Raw genomic sequence first — 27,937 nt, 5'->3', positions numbered from 1 at the left:
ACAGAGAGAGACACAGCGAGAGAGGGAACACAAGCAGGGGGAGCGGGAGAGGGAGAAGCAGGCTTCCCGCTGAGCAGGGAGCCCGATGCGGGGCTCGATCCCAGGACCCTGGGATCATGACCCGAGCTGAAGGCAGATGCTTAACGACTGAGCCACCCAGGTGCCCCCAACTTGGGCAAATTCAACTCCTCAGGGGAGCACAGGAAAAGGGTGTTCTTTACACACGACGCTTTCCCTTTCCAAAAGTAATGTGTGTTCTTTATAAACATTGTGAAAGAACTTCATAAAGCACAAAGAAGAAATTTATTTTTTATAAAGATTTATTTATTTGAGCTGGGGAGAGGAAGGAGAGGGAGAGAGAATCTTAACCAGACTCTGCACTGAGCACAGAGCCCCACTTGGGGCTGGATCTCACGACCCATGAGATCATGACCGAGCCAAAACCAAGAGTGCAACCGACTGAGCCACCCAGGTGCCCCAAGAAATTTAAATCATCCCAATCTCATCACCAGAGAGAACTACTGTTAATATTCTTATGTATAGCCTCCTGCCTTTTAGTACATGCAGACATGTGCTTTTCTTCTTCTTTTTATAAAGAAGTGGAGTCTTAATTTACATGCTGCTTTGTAATCTGCTCTTTTCTAGGCCAATCAATTTCCTTAACTAAACATTTCCTTAACATATATTTGTGTTGTCTCAAGAATTCTTCTTCTTTCTCTTTTTATTTTTTTTGGAATAATACAATTATTTCATGAAACTATCCTTTAAAGAGCATGAAACAAAGAGTAGGCTTGTCAGAGGAAATATAGGACACCCAGTTGAATCTGAATTTCAGATAAACAATAAATAATTTTTTAGTATAAGTACAACCATATTATTATTATGCATGAGACATACTTAACACTTAAAAACCATTTGTTGGGGTGCCTGGCTGGCTCAGTCAGAAGAGCATGTGACTCTTGACCTTGAGCTCATGAGTTCGAGCCCCAGGTTGGGTGTAGAGATTACTTAAATAAATGAAAAAATAAAAACTTTTTAAAGAAGTTTTAAAAAAACGTGGGTGCCTGGGTGACTCAGTTGGTTAAGCGTCTGCCTTCGGCTCAGGTCATGATCCCAGAGTCCTGGGATTGAGACCCGCGTCAGGCTCCCTGCTCGGTGTAGAGCCTGCTTCTCCCTCTTCCTCTCCCTGCCGCTCTGCCTACTTGTGCTCTCTCTATCTCTCTGTCAAATAAATAAATAAAACCTTAAAAAACAAAAACAAAAAAAATAAAAAGTTTAAAAAAAACCCAAAAAACTCCATTTGTTATTTATCTGAAATTCAAATTTAATCAGGTGTCCTGTATTTTCATTTGCTAAATCTGGCAACCTTAATAAAGAGTAAAACATGAAAGGGGCTCCTGGTGGCTCAGTTGGTTAAGTGTCTGATTCTTGATTTTGGCTCAGGTCATGATCATGATCTCGGGGTTGTGAGATCGAGCCCCACATCAGGCTCCATGCCCAGTGAGGAGTCTGCTTGAGATTCTCTCTCTCCCTTTGCCCCTTACCTGGCCCCCACCTGCTCTCTCAAATAAATAAATAAATCTTAAAAAAAAAAAAAAGTGAAAGTCCCTCTTTTATGCCTCAACTCTTCTTCTTCCCAGTGACAACCAATGCTAACAGTTTGGCATATACACTTCCAGTTTTTTTGTTTTTTAATTAACTATAGAGAAGCACATACAATTACACAAATGCCATATTTATATAAAGAGAATCGTATTATGCACATTGTTTTGCAAGTTCTCATTTATCAAATGCCTTAAGATCTGTCCATGTGACTACATATCCATCTATCATATTCTTTTTTTAAGATTTTGTTTATCTATTTGACAGAGAGAGATAGCAAGAGAGAGAGAGCACAAGCAGGGGAAGCAGCAGGCAGAGGGAGGGAGAAGCAGGCTTCCCGCTGAGCAAGGAGGCCAATGCCAGGCTCGATCCCAGGACCCCGGGATCATGACCTGAGCTGAAGGCAGACACTAACCTGACCGAGTCACCCAGGCGCCCTACTATGCTACATGGCATACTGAGGAGCAAATTGTTGTGGGGCTTTTTAGGGGCTATAAAAAGCAATATGCTTATGCCCTTTTACTTACAAGTCTGTGCACAGGAATGTTCTTTCTTTCCTTCTCTTTAAGTTCCTCTACCATATGATTACAATGGTAGAGACGAAGGTTTGGAGGTAGTTTGTTTTTTGCCTTATCACTAGCATCACTGTCTACTCTGTTTTTCACTCAGATGCCCTTGGAATTCCATCCCCCTTTCCTGTGGTACTCTGTATCCATCCCGTCTATGTGGATGAGAAGAATATACAATTCTCAGGGAAATCCAAACCAAAACCACAATGAGAAACCACCTCACACCAATCAGAATGACTAAAATTAACAAGTCAGGAAATGACAGATGTTGGCAGGGATGTGGAGAAAGGGGAACCCCCCCTACACTGTTGGTGGGAATGCAAGCTGGTGCAGCCACTCTGGAAAACAGTATGGAGGTTCCTCAAAAAGTTGAACATAGAGCTACCCTACGACCCAGCAATTGCCCTATTGGGTATTTACCCCAAAGATACAAATGTAATGATCTGAAGGGGTATGTGCACCCCAATGTTTATAGCAGCAATGTCCACAATAGCCAAAACATGGAAACAGGCCAGATGTCCATTGACAGATGGGTAAAGAAGATGTGATATATATATAGATATAGATATATAGATATATATGTATATAATGGAATACTACCCAGCCATCAAAAAAGGTGAAATCTTGCCATTTGCAACAATGTGGATGGAACTAGAGGGTATTATGCTAAGCAAAATAAGTCAGTCAGAGAAAGACAATTATCATATGATCTCACTGATATGAGGAATTTAAGAAACAAAACAAGATCATAGGGAAGAGAGGAAAAAATAAAACAAGACAAAAATCAGAGAGGGAGACAAACCATAAGAGACTCTTAATCATAGGAAACAAACTGAGGGTTGCTGGAGGGGAGGGAAGTTGGGGGGATGGAGTAACTGGGTGATAGACATTAAGGAGGGCATGTGATCTAATGAGCACTGGGTATTATATAAGACTGATGAATCACTGACCTGTACCTCCGAAACCAATAATACATTATATGTTAGTTAACTGAATTTAAATAAAAAAAGAAGAGAATGCAATTCAAGCATATGAATTTTTACCATGGCTGGAGGGGTTCTCAGGATACAGACCTTGAACCATTAGGCCAGTTACAGATCACAGGTTCCCATTACTCAACCAGTTGGGCACAAGTGAAACATTAACCATCCTCTTCCAGGTCTCTCCTGATTCACTCCCCGGCTAACCTGCAGGTCCTCAGAGTCCTGCCCGTGGACTATCATAATAGCTAACACCGAGTTCTTCCTAAGGTTCGGCTACTTTCTAAGTGCTCTATTTAACTCATTTCATCTTCAGGATAGTTCTACGAGCTAGACAGTATTACTACCCTCCTTCTATAGATGTGGAAACTGAGGACAGAAAGGCTAAGTAACTTGCCCCCAAACACAACAATTATCAGAAGAACCTGGATTTGAGCTTGGTCTGGCTCCTAAGGACTTACTCTGAAGCACACATTATTTGAAAACAAGGCTTTCTGGTGAATTGATCTTACTACCATCCCTTCGCATAGGCCAGACTGACCTCTCCACCAGCTCCCACCTCCCTCCCCACCCTCCTCTCTTTCTGAAGCTGCAGCTTTAAAACTCCTTACACTGGGTAACCAAGAGGAGTTCCAATAGGCCAGGAAAACTTCTCTTGGTTTTGCTTCATCTGCTCTTGTTTTTTTAGTAGACTTTATTTTTTAAAGATTTTATTTATTTATTTGTGAGAGAGAGAGAGCACAAGCAGGGGGAGAGGCAGGCTCCCTGCTGAGCATGGAGCCCAATTCAGGACTTGATCCCAGGACCCTGGGATCATGATCTGAGCCAAAGGCAGACACTTAACCGACTGAGCCACCCAGGCATCCTAGACTTTATTTTTTAGAGCAGTTTTAGGTCTACAGCAAAATTGAGCAGAAAGTACAGATTCCCCATACATCCCCTGTCCCCACACATGCATAGCCTCTCCCAATACCAACACCCCCCATCAGAGAGACACATTTCTAATTGATGAACCCACACTGACATATCATTATCACCCAAAGTCCCTAGTTCAACAGTAGGGCTCTCCCTTGGTGTTGTACATTCTATGGGTTTGGACAAATGAATAATGATATGTATCCATCATTATAATACAGAGTATTTTCGCTGCCCTAAAAATCTTCTGTGTTCTGCCTACTCATCTCTCCCATCCCCCTAGCCCTTGGCAACCACAGATCTTTTTACTGTCTCCATAAATTTGCCTTTTTCAGAATGTCATAGTTGAATTGGATAGTATGTAGCCCTTTCAGATGGGCTTCTTCCATTTAGTAATATGCGTTTTAGTGGCTCCTTGTGGCTTGATAGTTCATTTCTTTTTAGCACTGAATAATATTCCATTGTCTGGATGTACCACAGTTTATTTGTCCACCTACTAAAGGACATCTTGGTTGCTTGTTTTGGCAATTATGAATAAAGCTGCTTATAAACACCGTTGTGCAGGGTTTTTTGTGGACATAAGTCTGTGTGTGTGTGTGGACATAAGGTTTTAACTACTTTGAGTAACTACCAAGAAGCATGACTGCTTGATCATATGGTTAGAGTACATTGGGTTTTGTAAGAAACAATCAAACTGTCTCCCAAAGCGGTGGTACCATTTTGCATTCCCACCAGCAAGGAATGAGATTTCCTGTTGCCCCATATCCTCACCAGCATTTGGGGTTGTCAGTGTTCTGGATTTTGGCCACTCTGGTAACCCTCACTATTATTTTAATCTGCATTTCCTTGATGATGTATAATGTGGACCATTCATCTGCTTTTCAGGAGCTCAAAAATGTAAAGAAAAGCAGCATTTTTGTTCAAAATTATTTGGCCGTATGTATCTTTGATTCCTACTTTGATCCATTCAACAAATGTACACGGAGCCCCAACTCTCCGTGGAGACAATGACAAATCCAATGGTTCATGGGCTTGCAAGAATTCCCTCAGAAGGGACCACTCTCTGGCCACAGTAAATAGCCCATGGAGACAAGAAGCACTTGTCAGTGCTTGGTTTAGAGGAAGAGTTTTCAATGACTGAACCATAAAGACAACATAAACTACTGCTCCCAACTGTCTCCAAAAAACTCTTCAGAACAAATGGATTTTATACTATCTTCATATGTTACTAAGTTTTATATCAAATCAGAATTATAGAAAGTGACAGTCCTCAAATTCTGAATAGGACATGACTAAAAAGCTTCTTTTGAAATGCAGAAAATATGGGGCACCTGGGTGGCTCAGTCGTTCAGCATCTGCCTTCAGCTCAGGTCATGATCCCAGAGTCCTGGGATGGAGCCCTGCATCTCCCTCCCACACTCCCCCTGCATGTGTTCCCTCTCTCTCTGTCTCTCTCTCTCGCTGTCAAATAAATTTAAAAAAAGATAAAAAAAAAATTTAAAAGGATAAAATAAAGACATTTTTGAAATGCAGAAAATAGGGGCGCCTGGGTGGCTCAGTCGTTAAGCGTCTGCCTTCAGCTGAGGTCATGATCCCAGGGTCCTGGGATCGAGCCCCGCATCAGGCTCCCTGCTCTGCGGGAAGCCTGCTTCTCCCTCTCCCATTCCCCCTGCTCGTGTTCCCTCTCTCGCTGTGTCTCTCGCTGTCAAATAAATAAATAAAATCTTAAAAAAAAAAAAAAAAAAAGGAAATGCAGAAAATACTGTTTTCCATGCAAAAAGGGCCAAGTTTCTAGGTCAAGCCACCAATGATGATTTAATCAAGCCCATTGCTGATGTGGGATAAAGGGTAGAGGAAAAGTCTGTCCCTTTACCTGGGCAAAGGACTGGCCAAAATATATTAATGGATCTTTCCGCTCTTCCACCATCCCAAGGACCCCAGCTGTGCTGTGCACCTCATACAGCCCAAATTTCAGCCAGAGTGCCCTAAAGTCTGAAATCAAAGTGCCTACTTTGTGCCTAACATATGAAGATAGTATAAAATCCATTTGTTCTGAAGAGTTTTTTGGAGACAGTTGGGAGCAGTAGTTTATGTTGTCTTTATGGTTTAGTCATTGAAAACTCTTCCTCTAAACCAATCCCAGGCGAAGCTTCTACAACCTGAATGAACTTCCTTTGGCTTTCGGAGGAAAACAGCCATTACTTTCATTGACAAGCATTTTAATTGTCCCCAATATTTTATATATTTTCAAATGGCTGCTGGTTATCCACATGGATCTTCATGCCCTTTTCTCAGTATTAACTAAGTGAAGTAAAAGGTTCCAGGGGGGCGCCTGGGTGGCTCGGATGGTTGAGCGTCTGCCTTCGGCTCAGGTCACGATCCCAGAGTCCTGGGATTGAGTCCCGCATCGGGCTCCCTGCTAGGCGGGGAACCTGCTTCTCCCTCTGCCGCTGCCTCTCTCTATCTCTCTCTCTGACTCTCATGAATAAATAAATTAAAAAAAAAAAAAAAAAGGTTCCAGGAGTGTGAGGGAAGGTATTTGGAGGCAAGGGAAGGAAAAGAGATAAAAGCTATTGATTGTTCACTACAGACACTATCACAGCTGGTTGCACATTTAATCATCATTATCCATTAATTTAGGTGAGGAAATAAGTCTGGGGAGGTTCAATAACTTGCTTAGGGGACAAAGCAGAGATCTAAACCAGGAATCCTCAATGTTTCCTCTAAGGGCACTGGGCATCTGCAATACCGAGCCCCTCCCTTTTCCTCCACCCCCCTATGAACTGCGGTTTTCGAAAAACACAGAGTCTGTTTTTTCTATTTCTTTCCATAATGGCTCTCATGGCAGTAATAGCTGGGTATTTGGTGGTGACTGGGGGGGAAGATAAAGGGGCAGGCAGGTGGTGATTGTGTGGGTAGGTTGTTTATACCCGTGGCTTATAGGCAAATAGTCTCATCACAGGTTTTGAAAGAAGTCATAATGACTGTAGGTGGGACAGGAAGACGAAAAGCACTTTTAAGTATTTTACGTACAAAAAGTGGCAGAAAAATTCATAGGAGGCATTACTGATTTTTCCAGGCTGTAACTAAAAGATCCTACGATTTACCTCTTTAGAATTCTGCAGAAGAAAGATCTAATTTTCCCAGGGAGAAACTGAACCATTCTGACCTCCGGTCATGGCCATGATCCAAGCAGATTATATAAGCTATCTGGGAAACTGGAGAGCGTTCACATCTAACCTGGCAGTTAGGAAAGGACCATGTCTCATGGAATTATCCATGCTTAGCTACGCCCTGTGGCTCAAAACGTTTTGGGGACATAGTAATGTCAAGATAACCCCCTACTCTGTCATATTCTGTCATGTCTTGTAGCGTTAAATGATTTACCTCCGTTTTGTTTATATAATACTTACATATTCAGATACTCCAAAAGAATATGCAGTGAAAATAAAGTCTCCTTCTTAACCCTCCACCCCAGCTACATAGTGTCTTTTCTTAAAGACAATCACTGTTAGCAATTTTTTTCTTTTTTAAGATTTTTTTTTTAAAAGTAGTTTCTACACCCAACGGGGGGCTCAAACTTGCAACCCCGAGATCAAGAGCCATACTCTCCACCAACTGAGCTAGCCAGGTGCCCATTTTTGCCAGTTTCTTACCAGGGGTTTTAATACACAAGAATTAATCAAAATAGTAGTAGAGCACCATTTCACACTACTCTAACCAAGACAAGTATGCTTCCTGTTATGACATAAATGAAGTCTTCTTTTATCTTTAGCAATACTGAAAGAATCTACAAAAAAACTGAAAGACAGGGCTGTAAAAAGGGAACAAAGGGCCACTTGCAATAACTACGAGGATGGCTGCACATATTAGAAAGCACTAATTGATATTCTGAGGGCTTTCTTCCAACTTCCCCTCTTCTGAAAATAGTGTGCTTTCCTTTTAAAATCAATAATTCAATTATCTAAATTACAGCATAGGAATGAGGATGTCTGTCTCGACCCAGCACCCAGAATATTTTAGAGGCTTTGATTCAACCTTTTTGGGAAGCCTGTGATGTATCCTAATAAGAAAATGCTATTTAATGTTCTCAAGACAGGTTACTAACGTGGAGGGCAATACAGCACAAGCTAGATCCCTATAATCCGAGGGCATCTGTTTTTTTTCTCCCTTTTAAGAACATGTGGGGATAATACTTTCTTCACCCAGATTCCCACAGCAGTCCTAGACTCAGAGACGACTCCACTATATGGATACCTTCACAAAATCGGCACTTGACGCCCATGAAGACACTGCTACTTCCCAGGCGGCATGTCCCCGCACACGGTTCCTAAGAGTTCCACAGACGCTCTGTCTTTGAAGATCCACGTGACTCTTGCAGCAGAACTAAAACAGGTAAGGAGGGGGCGCCTGGGTGGCTCAGTTGGTTAAGCGACTGCCTTCGGCTCAGGTCATGATCCTGGAGTCCCTGGATGGAGTCCCACATCGGGCTCCCTGCTTGGCAGGGAGCCTGCTTCTCCCTCTGACCCTACCCCATCTCATGTGCTCTCTCTCATTCTCTCTCTCTCAAATAAATAAATAAAATCTTTAAAAAAAAAAAAAAAACAGGTAAGGAGGGAGGGTAGGTGAATGTGTGTGTGTAGAGGTGCAGAGGGAGGGCCACTATCTCTTGAACGGTGATAAAGCAGAGATGGAGGAGGTGGTAAAAGTAGATGCTGACAGCTTAGCATCTCCAATGCTTTGTTGGCTCTGGAATTCTAGGCCCCTCATCGAATTCTTCAACTCCACTGGGCAATTCTGCACCAGCCAAGTAATCTCTTTGTGATTCTGCGCCAGCCTAGAAAATAGCTATGCTACTAACAGAGAGAGCAGTGACTCAGCAAAATGACTCTCAAGAATCCTCTTTTGTCACTTGTCAACCCTCTTGCCTTCTGACTCTGAAGGCAGAAGATCTGAACCCCCATCAGAGAAAAACCAAGACCCAGAGTTTTCTGCTGACTTCTAACCATGAGCCATGTTACATTAGCTAAAGAACCAAGCAGATAGAAAGACGCACCTAAAGGAAAACCTCAAACCTCCTCTCTAGCAGTTTTTGTGCACGCCCCTTCCCCTGAGCAAATGGTATTTATCTTCAAGCAGTTTCCCTTTGCCAACTTTATTTCAGACCTTATCTCCAATGTCTAGCTACACAGCAGGGACAAGAGATAGCTCTGCGTCCATTTTCCTTTGCTGAGATCAAACTGCAAGTGTAATTATTCATGAATCCGATTATTTGCCTAATGTCTATCTCCCCAGCTAAAGGGCAAGCTCTATGAGGGTGAGGACCATGTCTGTCTCACTGAATGAGAACTGAATGAACCGTTTTTGAATGCATGGATTCATACATGATCCTAATTGCTCACGGATTCCACTAGAAGTTCATCCTAGTTGGGAGACATTGCTAGACAAGGAGTTGGTCTTCCACTTCTGCACCCACTGAGCCATGTTGGAGCATTTCTTTCTTTCTTTTCTTTCTTTCCTTCCTTCTTTCTTTAGATTTTATTTATTTGTCAGAGAAAGAGAGAGAGCACGGCAGGCAGAGGGAGAAGCAGACTCCCCAACGAGCAGCGGGCCCGATGGGCCCGATGCAGGACTCGATCCCAGGACTCTGGGATCATGACCTGAGCTGAAGAAAGACGCTTAACGATTGAGCCACCCAGGCGTCCCCATGTTGGAGCATTTCTGAGACGATCAGTCCTCCAAGAGGATCTGATGAGGGAGAAAACAAGTAGAAAAGGCAGGTCTTGGACTGTCTTACTTCAGAACACAGGGGAAGAACGCGGAGCCACACCCCCTCCAGCCAGCTTTTCCCTCTCCTGCCCTCACAGACCTGGCAGTTCAAAGATGGCTCCTGGGTTGCTGGGATTTCATCTTACCCTCAACTACTCTAAATTAATTAGAGCAAAGCCTAACTGGATAACCAGAGGCCAAGGTTCGCATTCATTTGTCTTTTTTCCGGACACTGGATGGAAACACAGAGTTGGCCGACTGCTAGCACTCCTGACGGCGCCAAGCTCGGGGACTTGCTCTGGCTGCCCGCCGCCAGCAGCCCGATCGATCGGGGCGCGTGTCTGGGGGGGCCGGGGGCCTGGGGCCGGCCCGGCAGCCCGGGGCAGAGTTCAACCCACCTTCCAACTCTGCAAAGCCGAGCACCACATCTGACGCCTTGCCCTGCCTGTCTTTGACCTCCAGGGCCGTAATGGTGCAGCCCCAGGAGATGATGTCCACTTTCAGCAGGTCTGACTGCAGCTGGAACTTCTCCACTGTCCCTGCCCCCGAGGGCAGGTCTCCAAACACGGCTCTGGTCACCGAAGCCATGGGGAAAGCCGGGGGCGTGCAACTGCTCCCAGCCCTGGGAACTCCAGCCTCCAAAGCTGGAGCGGGAGGAGTTTACTGGAGAAGAGGCGGGACCCGGCTCAGACTCCTCCCCTTCCTTGCCTGGATTTAGAGAGTGACCGCTCCTGCAAAAAAATATCCTCTGGCGACTTCCTAAATCTTTCCTTTGCCTGAGGGTGACAGGAAGGCAAAACTTCCAGACAGGCTTTTCCTTTGCTAACTCTGGCTGCATTGCATGTTGGGAGTGGTAGTCTTTGGAAGGTGAAATTGCATTTTGGGGCCTGTAGTCTTTCTAAACCCAAGTCCTGAATCTGCAGGATTCTACCCCCTTCTCCCGCATGCGGTTCTCAAACAGGCAGTGAGCTAGCGGTTCATTAATGTTGGTGACAGACTTTCAGATGAAATTCTGGAAAATGCAGAGAGCAGAATTAGAGATAGACGAATGTTGGGGTTGAGGGTGGGGGCGGAATTCTGGTTTTAAATTAACTCTTTGATCCAGAGGAGAAAGAAGTGCAGAGGTAATTTAGAGAAGGCGCAGATAAGTGCAGGCGACTCTGAACACTGACTGAAGATTCCTTCTGTTTGTCCCACACGGTGAAGCTCTGGAGGAGTTTGTGCTGGAAGCTCTGCCCATGGGCTTTCTTGGCGGTGGGTCTGGAGTAGCAGCCTGGACAGAGTCAAGTGTAGATGAACTAGGGCTTAGTTACCTGGAGGTGGTCAGAGACTGCTTCTGACTTTCTTTTCTTCAGGGGTCTGGGAACTGGCCTTGAGGATCTACCCTGTCTTGTTCCTGAAGTCCAAAATTCCTTTAAGAAGGGATTAAGGGAGCGGTGCCTGGGTGGCCCAGTGGGTTATGGTCATGATTCAGGTAGAGGGATCAAGCTCCAGGCTCCCCACTCAACAGGGGAGGTGGCTTGCTTGAAGAGCAAAGAGCCCTTTGCCCCTCCTCCTATTCATGTGCTCATTTGCTTGCTCTCTCTCTCTCTCAAACAAGTAATTTTTTTTAAAAAAAGGGGCAATTAAGGGAATATTTATTAAGGTCCCCTTAAATGTCACATACTGTACTTTTATTATCTCTTTTCCACAAGCAGAAAAAGGCTTTAAGTATGTACTGACGGGAGAGGAAAAGACAAGCAGATCATTAAATAACCGTCATGCTTTAGAGTACCTCTGAGTTATCTGAGACACAAGAATGTGTATTTCCAGGCTCATCCCCGGAATTTCTGATTCTGGGAGTCAAGGGCAAGACTCAGGAATCTGTTCCTTTCACAGGTGTCCTAGGTTATTCTAATGCATATTACCTGGGACCAGACTTTGAGAAAGGCTGCTCAATAGTCTGATGACTAATCTCAGATTTTTTTTTCCCCCCAAAATAGGCTGTGATGCCATAAGACTAAGATAGAGCTCCTAAAGGCCTTAACAGGATTGTCAAATAAAATATAGGAGCCTGTGTATTTCTGTGCTAAATGTGTCAACTCTAGGCAGTACTGGTCCTAGGAAGGGGGAGGATGCTGGAAGCCGGAGGACATGTTTTATTTGACTGCCTTCATACTCCTCTTTGGTTGACACTGCTTTTGGTTTGGTTCCTAGGTACCACGGAGGGGATTCAACTAGACTGTGGTAAGCGCCAAAACGCATCTATGGTCGGGCAATGAGGAGAATTGGAAACGTGTTCCTGGAATCAGACGCTAATACAACAGAACTGTCGCTCAGCCCTTCCTGTCTGTAGTTTGAAGGAATATTTAACATTCTTGCCACAAGCCTCAATTCTCATTCATGAAGCATTGGGACTGTGAGAGCAAAGGAAAAAGAGAACTTGCAACAGGCCTTAGTGAAGCGTAACACATAATAACAAAAAGACCCAAACAAGTGAAGTTACAGATTGCAGCATGCACACACAGTAACGGATAGCACTCTTGCGTGCTGCTTCACCAGAAATTCTCATGAACTCGGCAATCCTCATCAGCCCACTTACCATTTGTGGCTGATTCATGTACAAGCCCTTTCGGCAATGCTGTGTTAGTGCGGATGTCTCAGAATCTCTTCTGTGGGCAGGAAGACTGCATTTTCTTTTCTCAGCCTACGGTTCTCAGTGTTCTGCCAAGCTCACGTTGTTGTCACAGAAAGAGAGAAATGCATCTGAATGGCCAGAGCCAAGTGTCACTAGGAGAAGTACTGTAGCTAGGCTTGGTAGAAAATGAAACATACTGTGATGTCTCTCTAAGATGTAAGGACTACATGTCTTCAGCTCATTTTCCTTTCACTTTTAAGGGCTGAACATGGTGTCCTAAATAGGACTACCTTGTGTTAGGTCAGCTTTCAGGCACGAATCTTGACTTTTCTTACCAACATATCCTATTTTCCTAGTTCCACAGTGATAGTTTAAAGGAATATTTGTGCATTTGGAGCACCTGGCCAGCTCAGTCGGTAGAGCATGTGGCTCTTGATCTTAGGGTCATGAGTTCAAGCCCTACGTTGGGTGTGGAGCCTACTTTAAAAAAAAAAAAATACATATATTCAGGGAGATCTAGCTTATTTTGCAAGGTTAAGTATTTGATATAAATGATATTTCTGCATCCTTCTGCAGAAATATCTTTTATTTTCTTCCTTAACATTATAATTATGAAATTTATGCCTGAGCACCTGTGGAGTCCCTCATGCATTTATTTTCCTGTTATGTCATATTGCATTACATGGATATATACCAAAATTATTTTATCTATTTTTAAATTGAAAGACTTTAGGTTGATTCCAACAATTTTTATTCTTACACATAATACTGCTATAAATATTCTTATGCCCGTATGCAAAAGATCATCTAGGGTATATTCCAAGACATGTGATATACCCAGCAATAGCCCATGACATGTGCAATTTGACTTTATTAGATATTGACAAGTTGTCCTCCAAAGTGGTTTTATCAATTGCAAGTTCTACCAGCTGTGTATGAGAGATGCTTCACATCCTTTCCAGCATTGAAACATTCATTCAACAAATATTTTTTAGCAATCTACTAATCTGTTCTAGTTACTGGGATACAGCAGTGAAAGTTCTCACTCTTGTGGAGCTTCCATTTTCTTGGCAGAAGACATAATAATAAATAAACAAACAAATGACAGTATAGTAGGTCTGGAGGTGATGAGGGCCTCATTTCCAGAGTGTGCACATGCCAAGGACTAGCTCTTCTCCTTGGGCCCTTCTTTACCTACAGTAAGTGAATGCAATGCCCTCTTGAGCCCAATGTAACCTAATCCCAGAAACTAATTTTTTAAACTTGTAATTGCCATAAAAATTAGGAGATGAACATTTTACATTGGTGTAATGTATTAGAATTTGTAGAGTGCTTTGGCATCCAGGTCCTCAGTTGACCACAATACCAGGCAGCATATAAGGAAGTGGTTACATGCTCCTATCTCTGCAAAAGAAGCTAGATCTCTCTGAATTTAAGCCATTAGTCCAGGCTCATTTAGCTCGGGGGCTTTGTAGTGCTAGGATTTTAATCCAGGGTACTTTCCACTACATCCTTCAGCCTCAGGTAAGCAATGATAGTCAGATATATATTAGACCCTCATAGTGCTCTGGAAACCCCATTGATTGATCTTTCCTTAGTCTGAGTGAATGGTGTTGCTAAGGGAGTGGTTTGGGGGGATGTCTTTTCTTCCCCCTCATTTTTTGATATGAATAATAGATGGTTAATCAATTTCATGTAAAGCTGCTTCAAAACAAGTCCCTCATCCCTTAAAAATCATTTTTAAGATTTTATTTATTTGACAGAGACACAGAGAGAGAGGGAACATAAGCAGGGGGAGGGGTAAGAGGGAGAGGCAGGCTTCCCGCTGAACAGGAAGACCGATGCAGGGCTCGATCCCAGGACCCTGGGACTGTGACCTGAGCTGAAGGCAGACGCTTAACGACTGAGCCACCCAGGCGCCCTCATCTATTTCCTTTTACTTGATTGTGGCACCTACTTATAGAAATTCTAAAGCCACAACAGGGCCTGAGCACATTCTTTGGTTTTATATAGACTGGGTAAACTCTTCTGGTTGTCCTTTGTGACAGCAATAGTTTCAAGAGTCAGAACTCTTTTAATTCCACAAGTCATAAACCAACTCAAACTTGGCTTAGGCAAAAAAGGGAAATTATTAGATAACATAGTGAAAAGTCTGTGGGTGAATCTCCCTTCAGGCGTGGCTGGATCTAGGCTAAAACTATGTCAATAGAACTCGGTTCCTCTCTCCTCTTGTTCTGTTCTCCACTGTGTTGGCCCTATTTTCAGGCTGTTTTTTTCTACCTATGATTCCTAGCATCTCCAGGCTTATATTATCCCTACAGTAGCAATCTCAGGACACAGCAAGCCTCACATTCCCAAATAGTATCAACAAAAGTCCCAGTGTTGAATCTCACCAGGTCTTGTGCCCTTCTGCACCAATTGCCTGGCGCTTGGTAGGGTTGGGTCAGCCTCAGCCAGCAATGTGGACTGGGGAGCGGGAAGGGGTGATTCTCCAAGGGAAAATCTAGATGCTAGTCCCAAAGTGAGAATGGATGCTGAACAGGCGAAAACAACATTCGCCCACCAAAAAGAGTCATGGGGTAATTTCGTTAGAGAATTGTTCAACGGGTGCACAGGGAATTCTGGCAGAGAGAATTCACGCACTTAGAATATTTGACACATCAAAATACCTGTGCCTCACAAAGAGCTGTCAACATTCTGTCGGTGGCTGTGTAGCTGGGGCTGCCACATCCTCAACCCTATTCTTCTTTTATCTTTGTCGGCTCCGGTCTCCTGACTAATGTGGTAGTGATGCAAACTTGCTTGAACCTTTCTCAACATCTTCAATTACCCTGCTGTTTTTCAAAGGACAAGAGCTGCCAACGTTCTAGAAAGAATGTTAGCTCGGATTCAGCCTCGCCTGAAGCACGTTCACCCCCGCCTTGTCTGAGATCAAGGCAGATCCGGGTTCATCTGGATTCCCTTCCTCATAATATGGAATCCTATATCAAAAAGCGTGGCTGAATACTAAGTCTTGGCAGAAAGTAACACTCAAGCATTTAAAACATTTAAAGCTTATCTGACTCACATCAATGGGGGGAATTTGCTCTTGTGATTTTGCCAGCCTGATTAGGTAAACCTTCGATTCAGTGCCTGCAATAGCCGCTCACCAGTCATGGTATGATCTTAATTTCTCTAGGACACTTGTTCAAGAGGTCCCGAGAGGCACACACTTCTTACTTTTATAATTTCTTGCTTTTGAATGGATCACATTTGGCTCAGCTTGAAAGATAAATTTCTAACAAGATGTAACAAGCATGTTTTTTTTTTCTTTTTTCTTTTTTGCCAAATTAGAGCTTTGAAAAGTTACTCTTTGATTAGAAAGAATTAGATTTGGCTGCCTATTACAGAGATCTAAAATAACAGTGGCTCAAGAGAGATACAAGTTGTTCTCTTTTTCCCTAAAAACAGTCTAGAGGTAGGTATGTCAGGATCTGAGATTTTACCCTATTTGCAAGTTAATAAATTACTGTTTCATAGATGCTGACTGAAGACAGATTTCTGGGTCCAAGACAAAGGATTTCATTACTCACTGCATAGCAAGAAGCACACGAAGCCTGCTGGTGCTGGTTCTCTATGCCCCCCACGACCCATGGAGGCAACACGGAAGAACCAAGGTAGACACGGTATGTATAGTGGGTTTGCATTACACCTGGAATTACCACTTTTATAGTGAGTGGTAAGCAAGCCTACTCTTTGTCTGGGAGAAGCTGAATCTACTCACTGTAAACTCAACCCCGAGAAATGGTTGCCTAAAGAGTAGTCAGGGCTTTGCATTCTTAGCATAACCAAAAAGGATGTTCAGGGATGCTCAGGGCCTTGGTGGATTGGTTCTCTCAGCCAGTGGTCCAGGTGAGTATGGCAGTTCTGCTCCATGTGGGTCATCTGGTACATAAGTTCCCTCTAACTTGTTGCTTCACTATCTGAAGAGTGTGACCTGAAGTCCACTTAGCCAAGGATGTACGCCACTGTGTCCACATTTAGAGCAGCAGATGGAGGGGAGGAGGTGTGGAGGGGGGATGTTGGAGAATGGGCAGGCCCCCTCCCTTTGAGGATACATCCTGAAAGTTCTGCAACTTATTCACATAATCATATCAAACTTCAGGGTAGGTTGGGAAATCTTGTTTTCTCTGGGTTCTGTTCATGTAGTGTAAAGAAGATGATATTGGAGCAGTCCGCCACACTCTTTACTAAAAGTTTATAGTATTTCAATAAATACTTTCCAGGGACCTTGGAGGGTTGCTAACACCCACCTCGTCCCTCCCATTCTTTGCACATAATGAAAATTTGAGCCTGGTTTGGGTGTACACTAGCCAGACAGCTATGAGCACACATTGGGGATGGTACTACGGGTATCAGGTACACTTCGGGCACTGCCCAAGGTGAGAACACAAAGGAGTCAGAGCATTTCCGGGGATCTAGAAGGAGACAGAGATTTTAGTCCAGAAGATGGTGGCTTTGTGAGTGTGGAGCTAGAAGTTGCAAGGATCAAAGTGACAAGGTCTGCAACAGCTCTAGTTGGAGAGGTTCATAATGTCCAGGGGGTGGGTGGTACAGGGTGTGATCCAGTTTGATAGTGATGTGTTTTTAAATGGAGGAAGAGCTCAAGCCACACAGGATTTCCCCCCAGCCCTCCCAGAAATGGCTTCCCTGAAGGATATCTAGAACCCCAGTCAATCACCCACAGTGCATGTGCTGTTTGTATCTTGGAAGAGGACACCGAGCCAGAGTCGGAGGGAGGGTTTTAAGGAGTCAGTGTTGGCCCAGTGTAGTCACAGGAAGAATGTCCTGGTGCCAAGTGACTGGGAGCTGCCTGGGGCACTATCCTAAGGAGGGCCCAGCTGAGATCCTTGGGGATGACCTTGAAGCTGGCAGGTACTTTCCCCTCATTAATGGTGGCTCTGAGGTATGGCCCTCTAGTTCCTGGGGAGCTTCTCTTTCATGGGAGACTTGAGCCTCTACTCGAAGTAGAAGCACTTAGCTTGTTCATTCCACCTGGACTTCAGCACATAGGGCCTCTGTCATGTCCCTTGATTTTGTGCCACCTTTTACCAAACTGACCGTGTCTCCCTCCTTGCAGGTGGGCAAGACAATCATTGACCAGGTTACTTTGTCCTAAAAGGGTCTTAGGAGAAGAAGTCTCTGTCAAAAATCACCACATATTTTTAAAAAGATGAAGAATGAGGGCCCTTTGCATGGTTTCATGTGGTATGCTAAGATGGGTGACATTGACTAATAAAACAGTGTGGCTTCTCCAGGAGGAAAGAGAGGAGAAGGCAAGGAAGGGAAGGTATAGCATCCTAATAAACGCTGGGACAGCAGTGCAGCTGAGACCTCAGGAATGAGTCCAGGATAGGAAAGCTTATCAGCAAAGCCTTCACCTGGACTCTTGGGGCACATTCTGGTGGAAATGACTGAGTGAGTTTATTGTAGCAATTTTGGGGCATGAAGGAAGGCTTGACTACTGATAATTAGCCAAGAGGAGCTAGGGCAAAGAATCTAGCTAGATGGAAGGGGTCTGGCAGGTCAAAAGGTCAAGAGGCAGGTCAAGTGGTATCCAGCCAGATTCAAGGCGGTCAGTGAACCTAGATTCCAGAAAATGGACTTGTGCCCTATTCTAGAGTGGGCCCTTGCCTCCCTGGTCTGTTGGAGATTGTCCACTGGCTATGGTGTGGATTACAATCAGCAGGTCAGAGGTGCATAGGCAAATTCTGCCCTCCTTTGGGTAGGTTTGAACAGGGAAAATTTAAGCCCCACTTCTGCTCCTCTTCAAAAGGCTAACACTGAATTTAGGTCAAAGAATTGCAACAGAATTGGCCATTTCTTCTGGGCTTAATCACATTCTATAAAGAAGTGCAGTTGTACAAGGGCCCAGGTGAAGTCAAAAGGAGATGAAATATGACAGGGCCCCTGTGTGGTTTTTTTCTGATACCAAATGTGTCATGTTTTTACAGATACCAACCAATTCTATGACACTAATTGGGTGCCCAACAATTCAATTCAATTCTGACACTATTCACCTAGAGTTTGGGTCAGATCTCATGAGTTTAAGGGCTCAGTCCCAGAGGACTGGCTCCACATCACACATCAGTTGCAAATGGGGTACTCAGGCTACCCAGACTTCTTCCAGCCTGACTACAAATTTGGAAGTTCCCATGATCTCCCTTCAGATTTGATAATTTGCTAGAATGACTCACAGAACTCAGGAAAACACTTCATTTAGGTTGACCAATTCATTCTAAAGGTTGTACTTCAGGAACAGCCAAGTGGAAAAGATACATAGGACCAATTATGGGGGATTGGGGTGGGGACTGGGGATTGGTGTGGAGCTTCCATGTTCTGCATGAATGTGTTCACCAACCTGTCCTTTAGGATTTTTATCAAGGTTTCGTTAGGTCGATTAATCTAAATGGTTGGTTAAATCCAATGGTTGGCATGGTTGATTAAATCTCTGGCCATTGATGATTGAACTCAATTTCCACCATTCTCCCCTCCTCGGAGGTCAAGCGGTGAGGCTGAGAATTCTAACTTCTAGTAGGTTGGTTTTTCTTGTGACCAGTTCTCAACTTGAAGCTATCTAGCCCCCTACCACACTCCAATGGTTGTCTCATTAGCATAAAACAATCATCACTTAAGACACTCTTATCACTCAAGAGAGCTCTGTGCCAGGAAGCAGAGACAAAGACCAAATATTTTTTATTATCCTACAGCCCCCAACTGGGCCCTACCATGTACTCTGTCTTCAGGGAGTAACCAGGTCAAGGAGGAGGAAACTTTGGTGCACCTTAGAATATTTTGGGGGCCCTATTAAAAATATAGATTTTTGGGTCTGACCCTCAGTAGCTCAGTGACTCTCAGTCACTGAGGGAGGGACCTGGGAATCTGTATTTTTAATAAACTCCCTAAGTGATTCCCATGCTCACTGAAGTTTGAGAATCATGGAGCAAGCATTTCCTTGAGTTGTTCTCCCACTCCCCCAACACCATTCCTTCCAGAAGCATGTCCTATCATGCCATGAAAGAAGAGCCCCAAGTCTGCCTACAGGTTACAATCTTCCCCTGACTAAGGACAAGGAAGAATTACAACTGAGAACAGAGGACCCCTAGGTGAGGCCAATCTTTAAGATCCTGGAGATTCTGCCTCAGGTTAGAATCAGAAACTCAGAAAAAGGAATCAGAATTAACACTGGTCAGTGTCTGTTGTGTGTCAGGTGATGTGCACGCTAGGTGTTTTATGTAGTGTCTCTGCCTGGGAGGTAATAACCATTGTTATTCTCATGGCTGAGAAAACTGAGACTCAGGGAAGACTGTGGCCGAGGAGGCTCGGCGGTGTCAGAGACTTCCTGGGAAATCACCCATCCTGCTGAATGTTTCCTGTCTTTTTGTTGAACTCAAATCCCTAAGGGAGAACCCAGCCAATGGTTCTAGAAATTGCTGGGATCTACGTATCTCATGCTGATTATAACACAGTTGATCCCAACTTGTGCCTCTTCTGACATGATGCGTGTGCCCTGGACGGAGGGTCTAGGTCCTGTCTGTATAAAATAAAAGCCCATTCTGTTTCTTTTTAAGGGGGGAGGGGTATCCTTTTCCAGTACCAGGCTCTAGAATTTAAGAACTGGTGACAATGAAGTAATAATCATGGGCCATTTGATGAGCATAGATTGGGGCAAAGAGCTAGAGAGTCTTGGGTCAGGGCCGGGTCCCCCAGAACATACCTGATCCCTAAGTGAGAGTTATCTCTGGTGACCAGATTGCTGATGTCCCCTAGATTCAGGGCCATGCGTGGGCAGTGCAGGATAGAATCAGCTGATGTTTGTATGTTTGACTCTGCTTTCTTGGTGCTTCCGTATCAGGGGTGCATAATCTAACTTGTGCCCTACAGCTGTTTTGCAGAGAAGATGGCTTTTCCTATTGTTTTGTCCATAATTGATCTGGGCTTCTCTAGAGCTCCCACCTGCATTGTTAGTTGCTGTTAGTGGTGGTGGTGGTGATTAGCTGGATGTTGGATTTGGTTTAAAGCATGGTGATGCTGATAATTGAAATGATCTCTCTGAGCATGTTAAAAGATAAACTGAGGCAGATTAAAAATTTAAAGAGCTTATTTGAGTGAAACTCCACTCAAATGGGCAGGACCAAACTGGAAGTGGTTAGGAGTAAGAACTTTCTAGAGAAAAGGTGGACATAAGGAGATTACTGATTGGTTATAGTTTAGTCTAGTTTGTTGTTTGTGATTGGTTGTTTTTAGGTTTCAGTTTCATAACCTTGAGGCATTTACAGGCTTAGATTTTGGTTTGCTTACATAGGCTGCCATGGCATTAGGGCCACCTTGGTCTAATGGCCTCCTTATTTAATTAATTTAATAGGTATGTTCAGTTTCTCTTGGATAAAAATACTGTAACTCTCAGATAACCTCCCCCTTTGCCTGCTTCTTTTCCTAATATGGTGAGCAGGTGTATGGAGAAGAGTCAGGGGTGTAGCTTAGGAGCCTACCACAGCAGGAAGGCTGGGGTCCTCAGGCTGGGGGTCCTCTGCCTCCATGGCTGCCTTGTCCACCTGTTTGCTCTGTGCTGTGCTGTTTCCTAAGCTGCATCCTCCAGCAGTTACCAGGTGACCCTTAACAGCCTTAGCAATGCCTCCTGGGAACACTGACCCCCCCCCTCTCCCTTGCAGACTTCGCCTCACCGCAGCTCCTTCTGACTGTGGACCCTGAGCCTGCTTTGTCCTCCATTGGACCCCTGCCCAGGGGGTCCACTGCAGCCTCTGCAGTGGTGTCTTCTCTTTGGTAATCCTCTCTGTAGTATTCTCCAAATAGCCTCCCTACCTCTGGCCCCAATCTCTTTTTCTTGCTTTCTTTTTAAAAATTTCTTTTTAAAAGATTTTATCAATTTATTTTAGAGAGAGAGAAAGAGAGCATGAGCTTGGGGGAGGGGGAGAGGAAAGAGGGGCAGAGGGAGAGAGAGAATCCTAAACTAAGCCCAACATGGGGCTCAATCCCAGGACCCTGAGGTCATGACCGGAGCTGAAATCAAGAGGCAGATGCTCAACTGACTGAGCCACCCAGGTGCCCCACTTTCTAAAACATCCATATGATCATGTCACTCCTTTCCTTCAAAACCTCTTAAGAGCTTCTATTTCCTGTAGGATAAAGTTTAAGCAACTTAGGGGTGCCTGGGTGGCTCAGTATTTAAGCGTCTGCCTTCGGCTCAGGTCATGATCCCAGGGTTCTGGGATCGAGCCCCGCATCGGGCTCCCTGCTCCGTGGGAAGCCTGCTTCTCCTTCTCCCACTCCCCCTGCTTGTGTTCCCTCTCTCGCTGTGTCTCTCTCTGTCAAATAAATAAATAAATAATCTTTAAAAAAAAAAGTGCTTCACTCTTGTTTAAAAAAAAGAAAGTTTAAGCAATTTAGTCTGGTATACAAGACTTGAAAGGATTTGGCCTCAATTTGCTTTCTAACATCATCTCTCCTTCTCCAGCTTCACATACCCATCTAGCATATCATGCTCTTTCGTGCCTCTGAGCTTATACATTCTTTCAGTCTGGAACTCTCTTTTTTCTCCATTCTTTTTAAAAAGATTTTATTTATTTATTTGACAGAGAGAGAGACAGTGAGAGAGGGAACACAAGCAGGGGGAGTGGGAGAGGGAGAAGCAGGCCTCCCGCGGAGCAGGGAGCCCAATGCGGGGCTCGATCCCGGGACCCCGGGATCATGACCTGAGCTGAAGGCAGACACTTAACGACTGAGCCACCCAGGTGCCCCTTTTTTCTCCATTCTTTAGGGCCTAGCTCAAATGCTTCTCTGTGAAACATTCTTTTTCTTCATCTGTGCCCAGATCTCTAGTGTGGCACTTACCTTATTAGGTCTATAAGGAAGATAAAATATTTTATTAACATATAATGTATTATTTGTTTCAGGGGTACAGGTCTGTGATTCATCAGTCTTACACAATTCACAGCTCTCACCATAGCTCATACCCTCCCCAATGTCTATCACCCAGCAACCCTATACCCCTCACCGTCCTCCCCTCCGGCAACCCTCAGTTTGTTTCCTGAGATTAAGAGTCTCTTATGGTTTGTCTCCCCTTCTGGTTTCATCTTGTTTCATTTTTCCCTCCCTTCCCCTATGATCCTCTGCCTTGTTTCTCAAATTCCACATATTAGTGACATCATATGATAACTGTCTTTCTCTGATTGACGTATTTCGCTTAGCATAATACCCTCTAGTTCCATCCATATCATTGCAAATGGCAAGATTTCAATTTTTTGATGGCTGCATAATATTCCATTGCACATATATACCAAAGAAAGATAAAATATTTTAAATTAAACTTTAAGGTTTAAGCAAAATATGATTCTTCACTAAATTATAAAATAACTCGCATCCCAACTATGAATGGTCTCTTCTGTGCGCAAGCAGCAGGCCCTGGCCATTAAAATAGAACCACTTTGAAACATATTTAAGTAATTTTTAAATAAGCAAGTCTCTGGGGCACTTGGGTGGCTCAGTTGGTTAAGCGACTGCCTTCGGCCCAGGTCATGATCCTGAGGTCCTGGGATCCAGCCCCATGTCCGGCTCCCTGCTCAGCGGGGAGCCTGCTTGTCCCTCTGCCCCTCCCCTTGCTCATGCTTGCGCTCACTCATTCTCTCTCTCTAAAATAAATAAAATCTTTAAAAATAAGTGAATGAATGAATGAATAAATAGGCAAGTCTCATAACTGGCTGGTTAGGAGTGCTTTTGGTTGCAAATAACAGGATATCTGTTTGCAATAGCAAGCAGCAGTAGGTTAACACAAAAGAGTTTTCTTTTTCTTACAAGACGAGAAGTCCAGAACTGAGCAATCCAGCGCGGGTACAGCTGCTAAGAAATGCTGATGAGAACCAAGGCTCTTTCAAATTTTTCTACTCCGCCTTTCTTAGCTGATGGGCTTTTATCCTCATGCTTGTCACTTCATGTCCCCAACAGGCTGTTGGCACCTCATGTTTGCTTTCTAGGCAGGAAGAAGGGGGAAGGCAACAGGGACCAAAGCACTGCCAGTTGTATCTATCCCTTTGGCCGCTCCTCAGAGCAATTATGGAAAATCAGGTATTTGCTTTCCAGCCTCTATAGTAGAAAAAGGCAGAAGAGGACCCTGTGAATGGCTTTGGGGTTGCTAATCCCCAGTGTCTCTCACGGGGCTCTATTGGGTTAGATTATTCATGAGATCAATTACAAAGAAGGACCCTGCTGGGAAGAGGCGAGAGAGCATGGTGGAAAAATCCCAGGTCTGTATAGTGTCTATCCACACTTGTGCAGCCACCACCCAAATCTAACTGTGGAACATTTTCATTATCCCACTAAGTAACCCCCTGCCCCATAGCAAGTCACTCTCATCCTTACCCCCAGCCCCCCAGAACCAGGCAACCATTATTTTACTCTCTGAGAACAAATGTTTAAAAGGGTGATTTTTCTGCTAGAAAGTCAGTAGAAAGCATTAATAAAAATGAGTTTCAGGGCAGGGACTTAGATTTAAATATATCACGAAAGGCAATTCATCTGCTGTGGTAGAGTTTTTTTTGTGAAGGAAATGATTCATTATCTCACTCAGTGAAAGAATTCCTAAGCCCCTCATCCCTTTCCTCATTTGGTCCAAAAGAATCATGCTGTTTGCTAAATCTTGTCTATTTTCTATTCCAACCTTTCTTAAAGCAAGTGAGACTTAGAAAGACATAAAGTAGATATAAAGTTACAAAGTCAGAATTTGAATTCAAAAACTCCCTAGAGGGAAGGCTTTCATTAAAACAAAACAAAACAAAACAAAACACCAACCCCCCTCCCACTCCCCAAGGCCTGAGTAAGCCAAACAAGCTGCTAATTGGTAGTGATAACTGGAGGCAGGTGCCTTTTCTTCTCTCCTTGAACGGGTGTAGCCTGTCCCACTTTACATGCAAGAGATACTATCACTTATCTACCGAAATGAAAACGAGCAAATGCACCGAAGACTCAGAGTAATTGCTTTCATTCGTGTTTGCAGCATTCCCTCTGTCATATCCTGCTCTGCCGGGTATCTGTTGTATCTAGATGAGAGAGAAAACAGGAAATGAAGCAGGTAATTAGCGCGGGCAAACTACCATCACCAAGGAGGATCCAGGGCCACGGCTTTCTGATCAGAGGTTTGGGGATCAGTGAAGAAAACCAGAACATTTGTGCCAGGTAATACTGAAAATAGAAAAACTGTGCCCAAACAAGTTGGGGGGAACGTTTCCATGAACCAGCTTTTGAGATGGGGTTACATACCACTTAAAATAGAGCTCTTACCCTTGAAGACCGCAGATTTGAATGTTGTTCAGTTGGTTTCAAACCCAATCAAACTACCGAGCTTATTTTCCTCTGAGCTATTTTTTTCTTTTTCCTTTAATTACTATCACTATGGCAGAAAGATGTCCATTAAAAATGGTATAGGGCTACCTTAACTTTATGCTCATTTTTATCTTGTTTTCTGAGATTTAAATGCATCAACTGCTGAGTGGGTGCTTTAAAAACCAATAATATTACCCCTGAAGAAAAGATAAATCCCTATTTTAGAATTTTTTTTCCAATTTAAAAAGTTTGTAAATGAAAAATATTTCCGGTTTCTGGAACTGCATGGGCATTCTTAATAAGCACAGTTTTTTATTTGCTGCTATTTTTTCTTATTCTTTTGTCATTAAATTTTTGAGGCATGTGAGAAGAGGTAGAGTAATATAATAAATACTGAAGTTTCAAATCTTTGCTTAAGAAATAAAATGTTACAAATAAAATTGGCCCTTCTGTGTATCTTTTCCCAAGCGCATTTCCCCATCTTCCCCCACAGAAAAGCCGAATTTGTGCCTGACTTGGGTTTTCACTCTCGGATATGCCTTTGTCATTGTGACACATATCCATGTAATATTTGTTTAAAACAAGACAAAAGGACCCAAATAGAGCTGCTAATGCTAAGCTCCACGTTACCAAAATGAGACCATGACAGTTTTGGCTCTCCCAGGAACGGAATCTTAAACCCACCACCTGATCAGCACTATTAGGTAATCTGCCCGATAGATCCCTACCATCCCCTAAAGAAAAGTAACCTTGCAATAACCAGTCCGCCTATTTGCGTAGTACAACCTCCTTGTCCCAGCTCCCTTCTGCCTATAAACTCCTTTATTCTGTACAGCTCCTCAGAGTTACCCTCTATCTGCTAAAATTGGATGCTGCCCAATTCATGAATCATTAAATAAGTCAATAAGATCTTTAAAGTCTACTCAGTTGGATTTTATTTCTTAATACCCTAAACAAAATCAGGTTTGTCTGCATATTTTATTTTTATTTTTATTTTTTTTAAAGATTATTTATTTATTTGAGAGAGAGAATGAGAGAGAGCGAGTACATGAGGGGGGGAGGGTCAGAGGGAGAAGCAGACTCCCCGCCGAGCAGGGAGCCCGATGTGGGACTCGATCCCGGGACTCCAGGATCATGACCTGAGCCGAAGGCAGTCGCTTAACCAACTGAGCCACCCAGGCGCCCTGCATATATTATTTTTTAAAAGATTTTATTTATTTATCTGAGCGCGAGAGAAGGAGCAGGGGGAGGGGCAAAGGGAGCGGGAGAAGCAGACTCCCCGCTAGGCAGGGAGCCCCAACGTGGGGCTCAATCCTGGGACTCTGGGATCAGGACCTGAGACAAAGGCAGACTGAGCCGCCCAGGCATCCCCGCATATTTTCAGCTTTGCAGGAGGAAGTAGGCACTACAATTCCAGCGTCAGTTTTGGCTTTGGGAAGGCCAAATAGCCGAATACCTGCTGAAGGATCATTTTCGGCACTCAGTTCAGGGCTCAAGGCGTGATCACGGGTCATGAGATCTCATAGGCAACGTTAGAGCTGATCGGTGCTGTCCTGTAAGTTACTCAAACAAGATGTTACTTGGATTTATTGTTAATATCTAAAAATTCATTTCAAATATAGCTTAACACTTAGATATAACTTGGAGTGAAAAATCTCTGTATATTTTTGTATGTTGAAATTCTACCAGTTGTTGAAGTAGAAGTATGTAGTATGTAGTATGTAGTATGTAGAAGATTCAGGGCTTGATCCCAGGACCCCAGGATCATGCCATTGTAGTCTGAAAACAGCCACAGAGAATGGATGAACACATAGGTGTGGCTGTGTTCCGATAAAACTTTACTTGCAAAAATAGGCAGTGGGCCAGATTTGGCCCGTGAGTCACAGTTTGCTGACCCTCTTCTAGAAAGTCAATGGTTGTCACATAATAAATGATTATTGGCTTCCTGGACCATCCTGTGCCGAGCTGCGCATCTGAGAAGCAGCTAGATTGGGGTTCTGCACAGTAATGGGGCAATTTGCTGCACCTGACCCTGTGATTTATGATTTGGGTATGGTATCTGAAATCATTCCATGTTTTCTCTGCCTCTGATATCTTTGTTAATATCATGTGTCTCTCCCAGTGAGCACCCCCAGTGGTCTTGGGTTGTACTTCAGTATCAGATGCTTTGGCCAGTAACTACTCTCTAGTCCTCTGATTTTTTTTGTAAACCACGTAGCCTATATTTTAAAGTCAGATATTTCTTCACAACTATTCCACCCTAAATGTGGCAAAAACTGGCCCAGCGTCCTTAATTATTTATATAATTAGTTATGCACCATTTACTTCTTGGGTGATTTTGGCAGATTATGTCATTTTTCTGACTTTTTATTTGCAAAATGAGACTAATAATACTTATCATGTAAGTTTTCTGCAATGATGAAATGAGCCTATGTGTATAAAGGATCCTGTGGCCAGGCACATAGTATGTGCTTACTAATAATGAAGAAGACAATAATAGCAAATGCTCACATTGCACTTGCCATGCATTGTGCCTGTATTGACTTGAATAAACCTTACAATAATCCTATACATAGGGATTATGGTTATCCCAATTCTACAGATGAGAAACTGAGAGAAAAAGAGGTCACATAAGGGCGCCTGGGTGGCTCAGTCGGTTGAGCGTCTTCCTTTGGCTCGGGTCATAATCTCAGGGTCCTGGGATTGAGCCCCATATCTGGCTCCCCACTCAGCAGGGAGTCTGCTTCTCCCTCTCCCTCTGCCCTTCCCCTCCCTGGTGAGCTGTCTCTCTCAAATAAATAAAATATTTATAAAAAAAGAAAGAAGTCACATAGACTGGATTTAAAACAAGGCAGTCTGGCTCCAGAGTTGCCCTAATAAGAATAAAAGACTAAGAACATGCTCTGATTTCTTGATTATTATCGTGCTGCACTGTATATCTTTGTTCTTATATCTTTGTCCACATATTAGATTATTTCCTTAAAACTCCTGTATATTTTCATTTATAATATGAAATCAAAGTGTGGAAGGAGCCTTGTGATATGGAAGGGACCTTAAGAATTTAACACTATTTCAGTAATTCCATGAGAGGAGGGACGCCTCCACATCGA

The 27,937-nt window shown here is 43.7% G+C and overlaps 1 protein-coding gene and 1 long non-coding RNA gene across 4 annotated transcripts in view; one reads left to right on the top strand and one right to left on the bottom strand.

Moving 5' to 3' along the window:
* GALM (galactose mutarotase) overlaps positions 1–27,937 on the bottom strand; it is a 104,427-nt gene that overhangs the window by 42,013 nt on the left and 34,477 nt on the right. Inside the window, exon 1 of one of the 3 annotated variants that reach the window (XM_045884446.2) lies at positions 10,234–10,563. The exons of 1 other annotated variant lie outside the window; for it this stretch is intronic. In XM_045884446.2, the coding sequence (XP_045740402.1) occupies positions 10,234–10,423 (190 nt within the window). In that variant the 5' untranslated portion in view covers positions 10,424–10,563. Of the gene's footprint in view, positions 1–8,323; positions 8,442–10,233; positions 10,564–27,937 lie in introns of those variants that run through there. One more of the 3 variants, XM_045884448.3, reaches the window with a different exon arrangement.
* On the top strand, positions 8,328–24,660 carry LOC135361732 (uncharacterized). Its single transcript, XR_010405532.1, has 3 exons — positions 8,328–8,461; positions 15,972–16,117; positions 24,502–24,660. It is a non-coding gene; the product is annotated as an uncharacterized LOC135361732 (long non-coding RNA).

Source organism: Mirounga angustirostris, unplaced genomic scaffold (genome assembly GCF_029215605.1).
Source record: "Mirounga angustirostris isolate CCGP_5_RB_7025 unplaced genomic scaffold, mMirAng1.0.hap1 SCAF_10, whole genome shotgun sequence".
NCBI classification, from domain to species: Eukaryota; Metazoa; Chordata; class Mammalia; order Carnivora; family Phocidae; genus Mirounga; species Mirounga angustirostris.
This window is presented reverse-complemented; position numbering and strand designations above follow the sequence as displayed.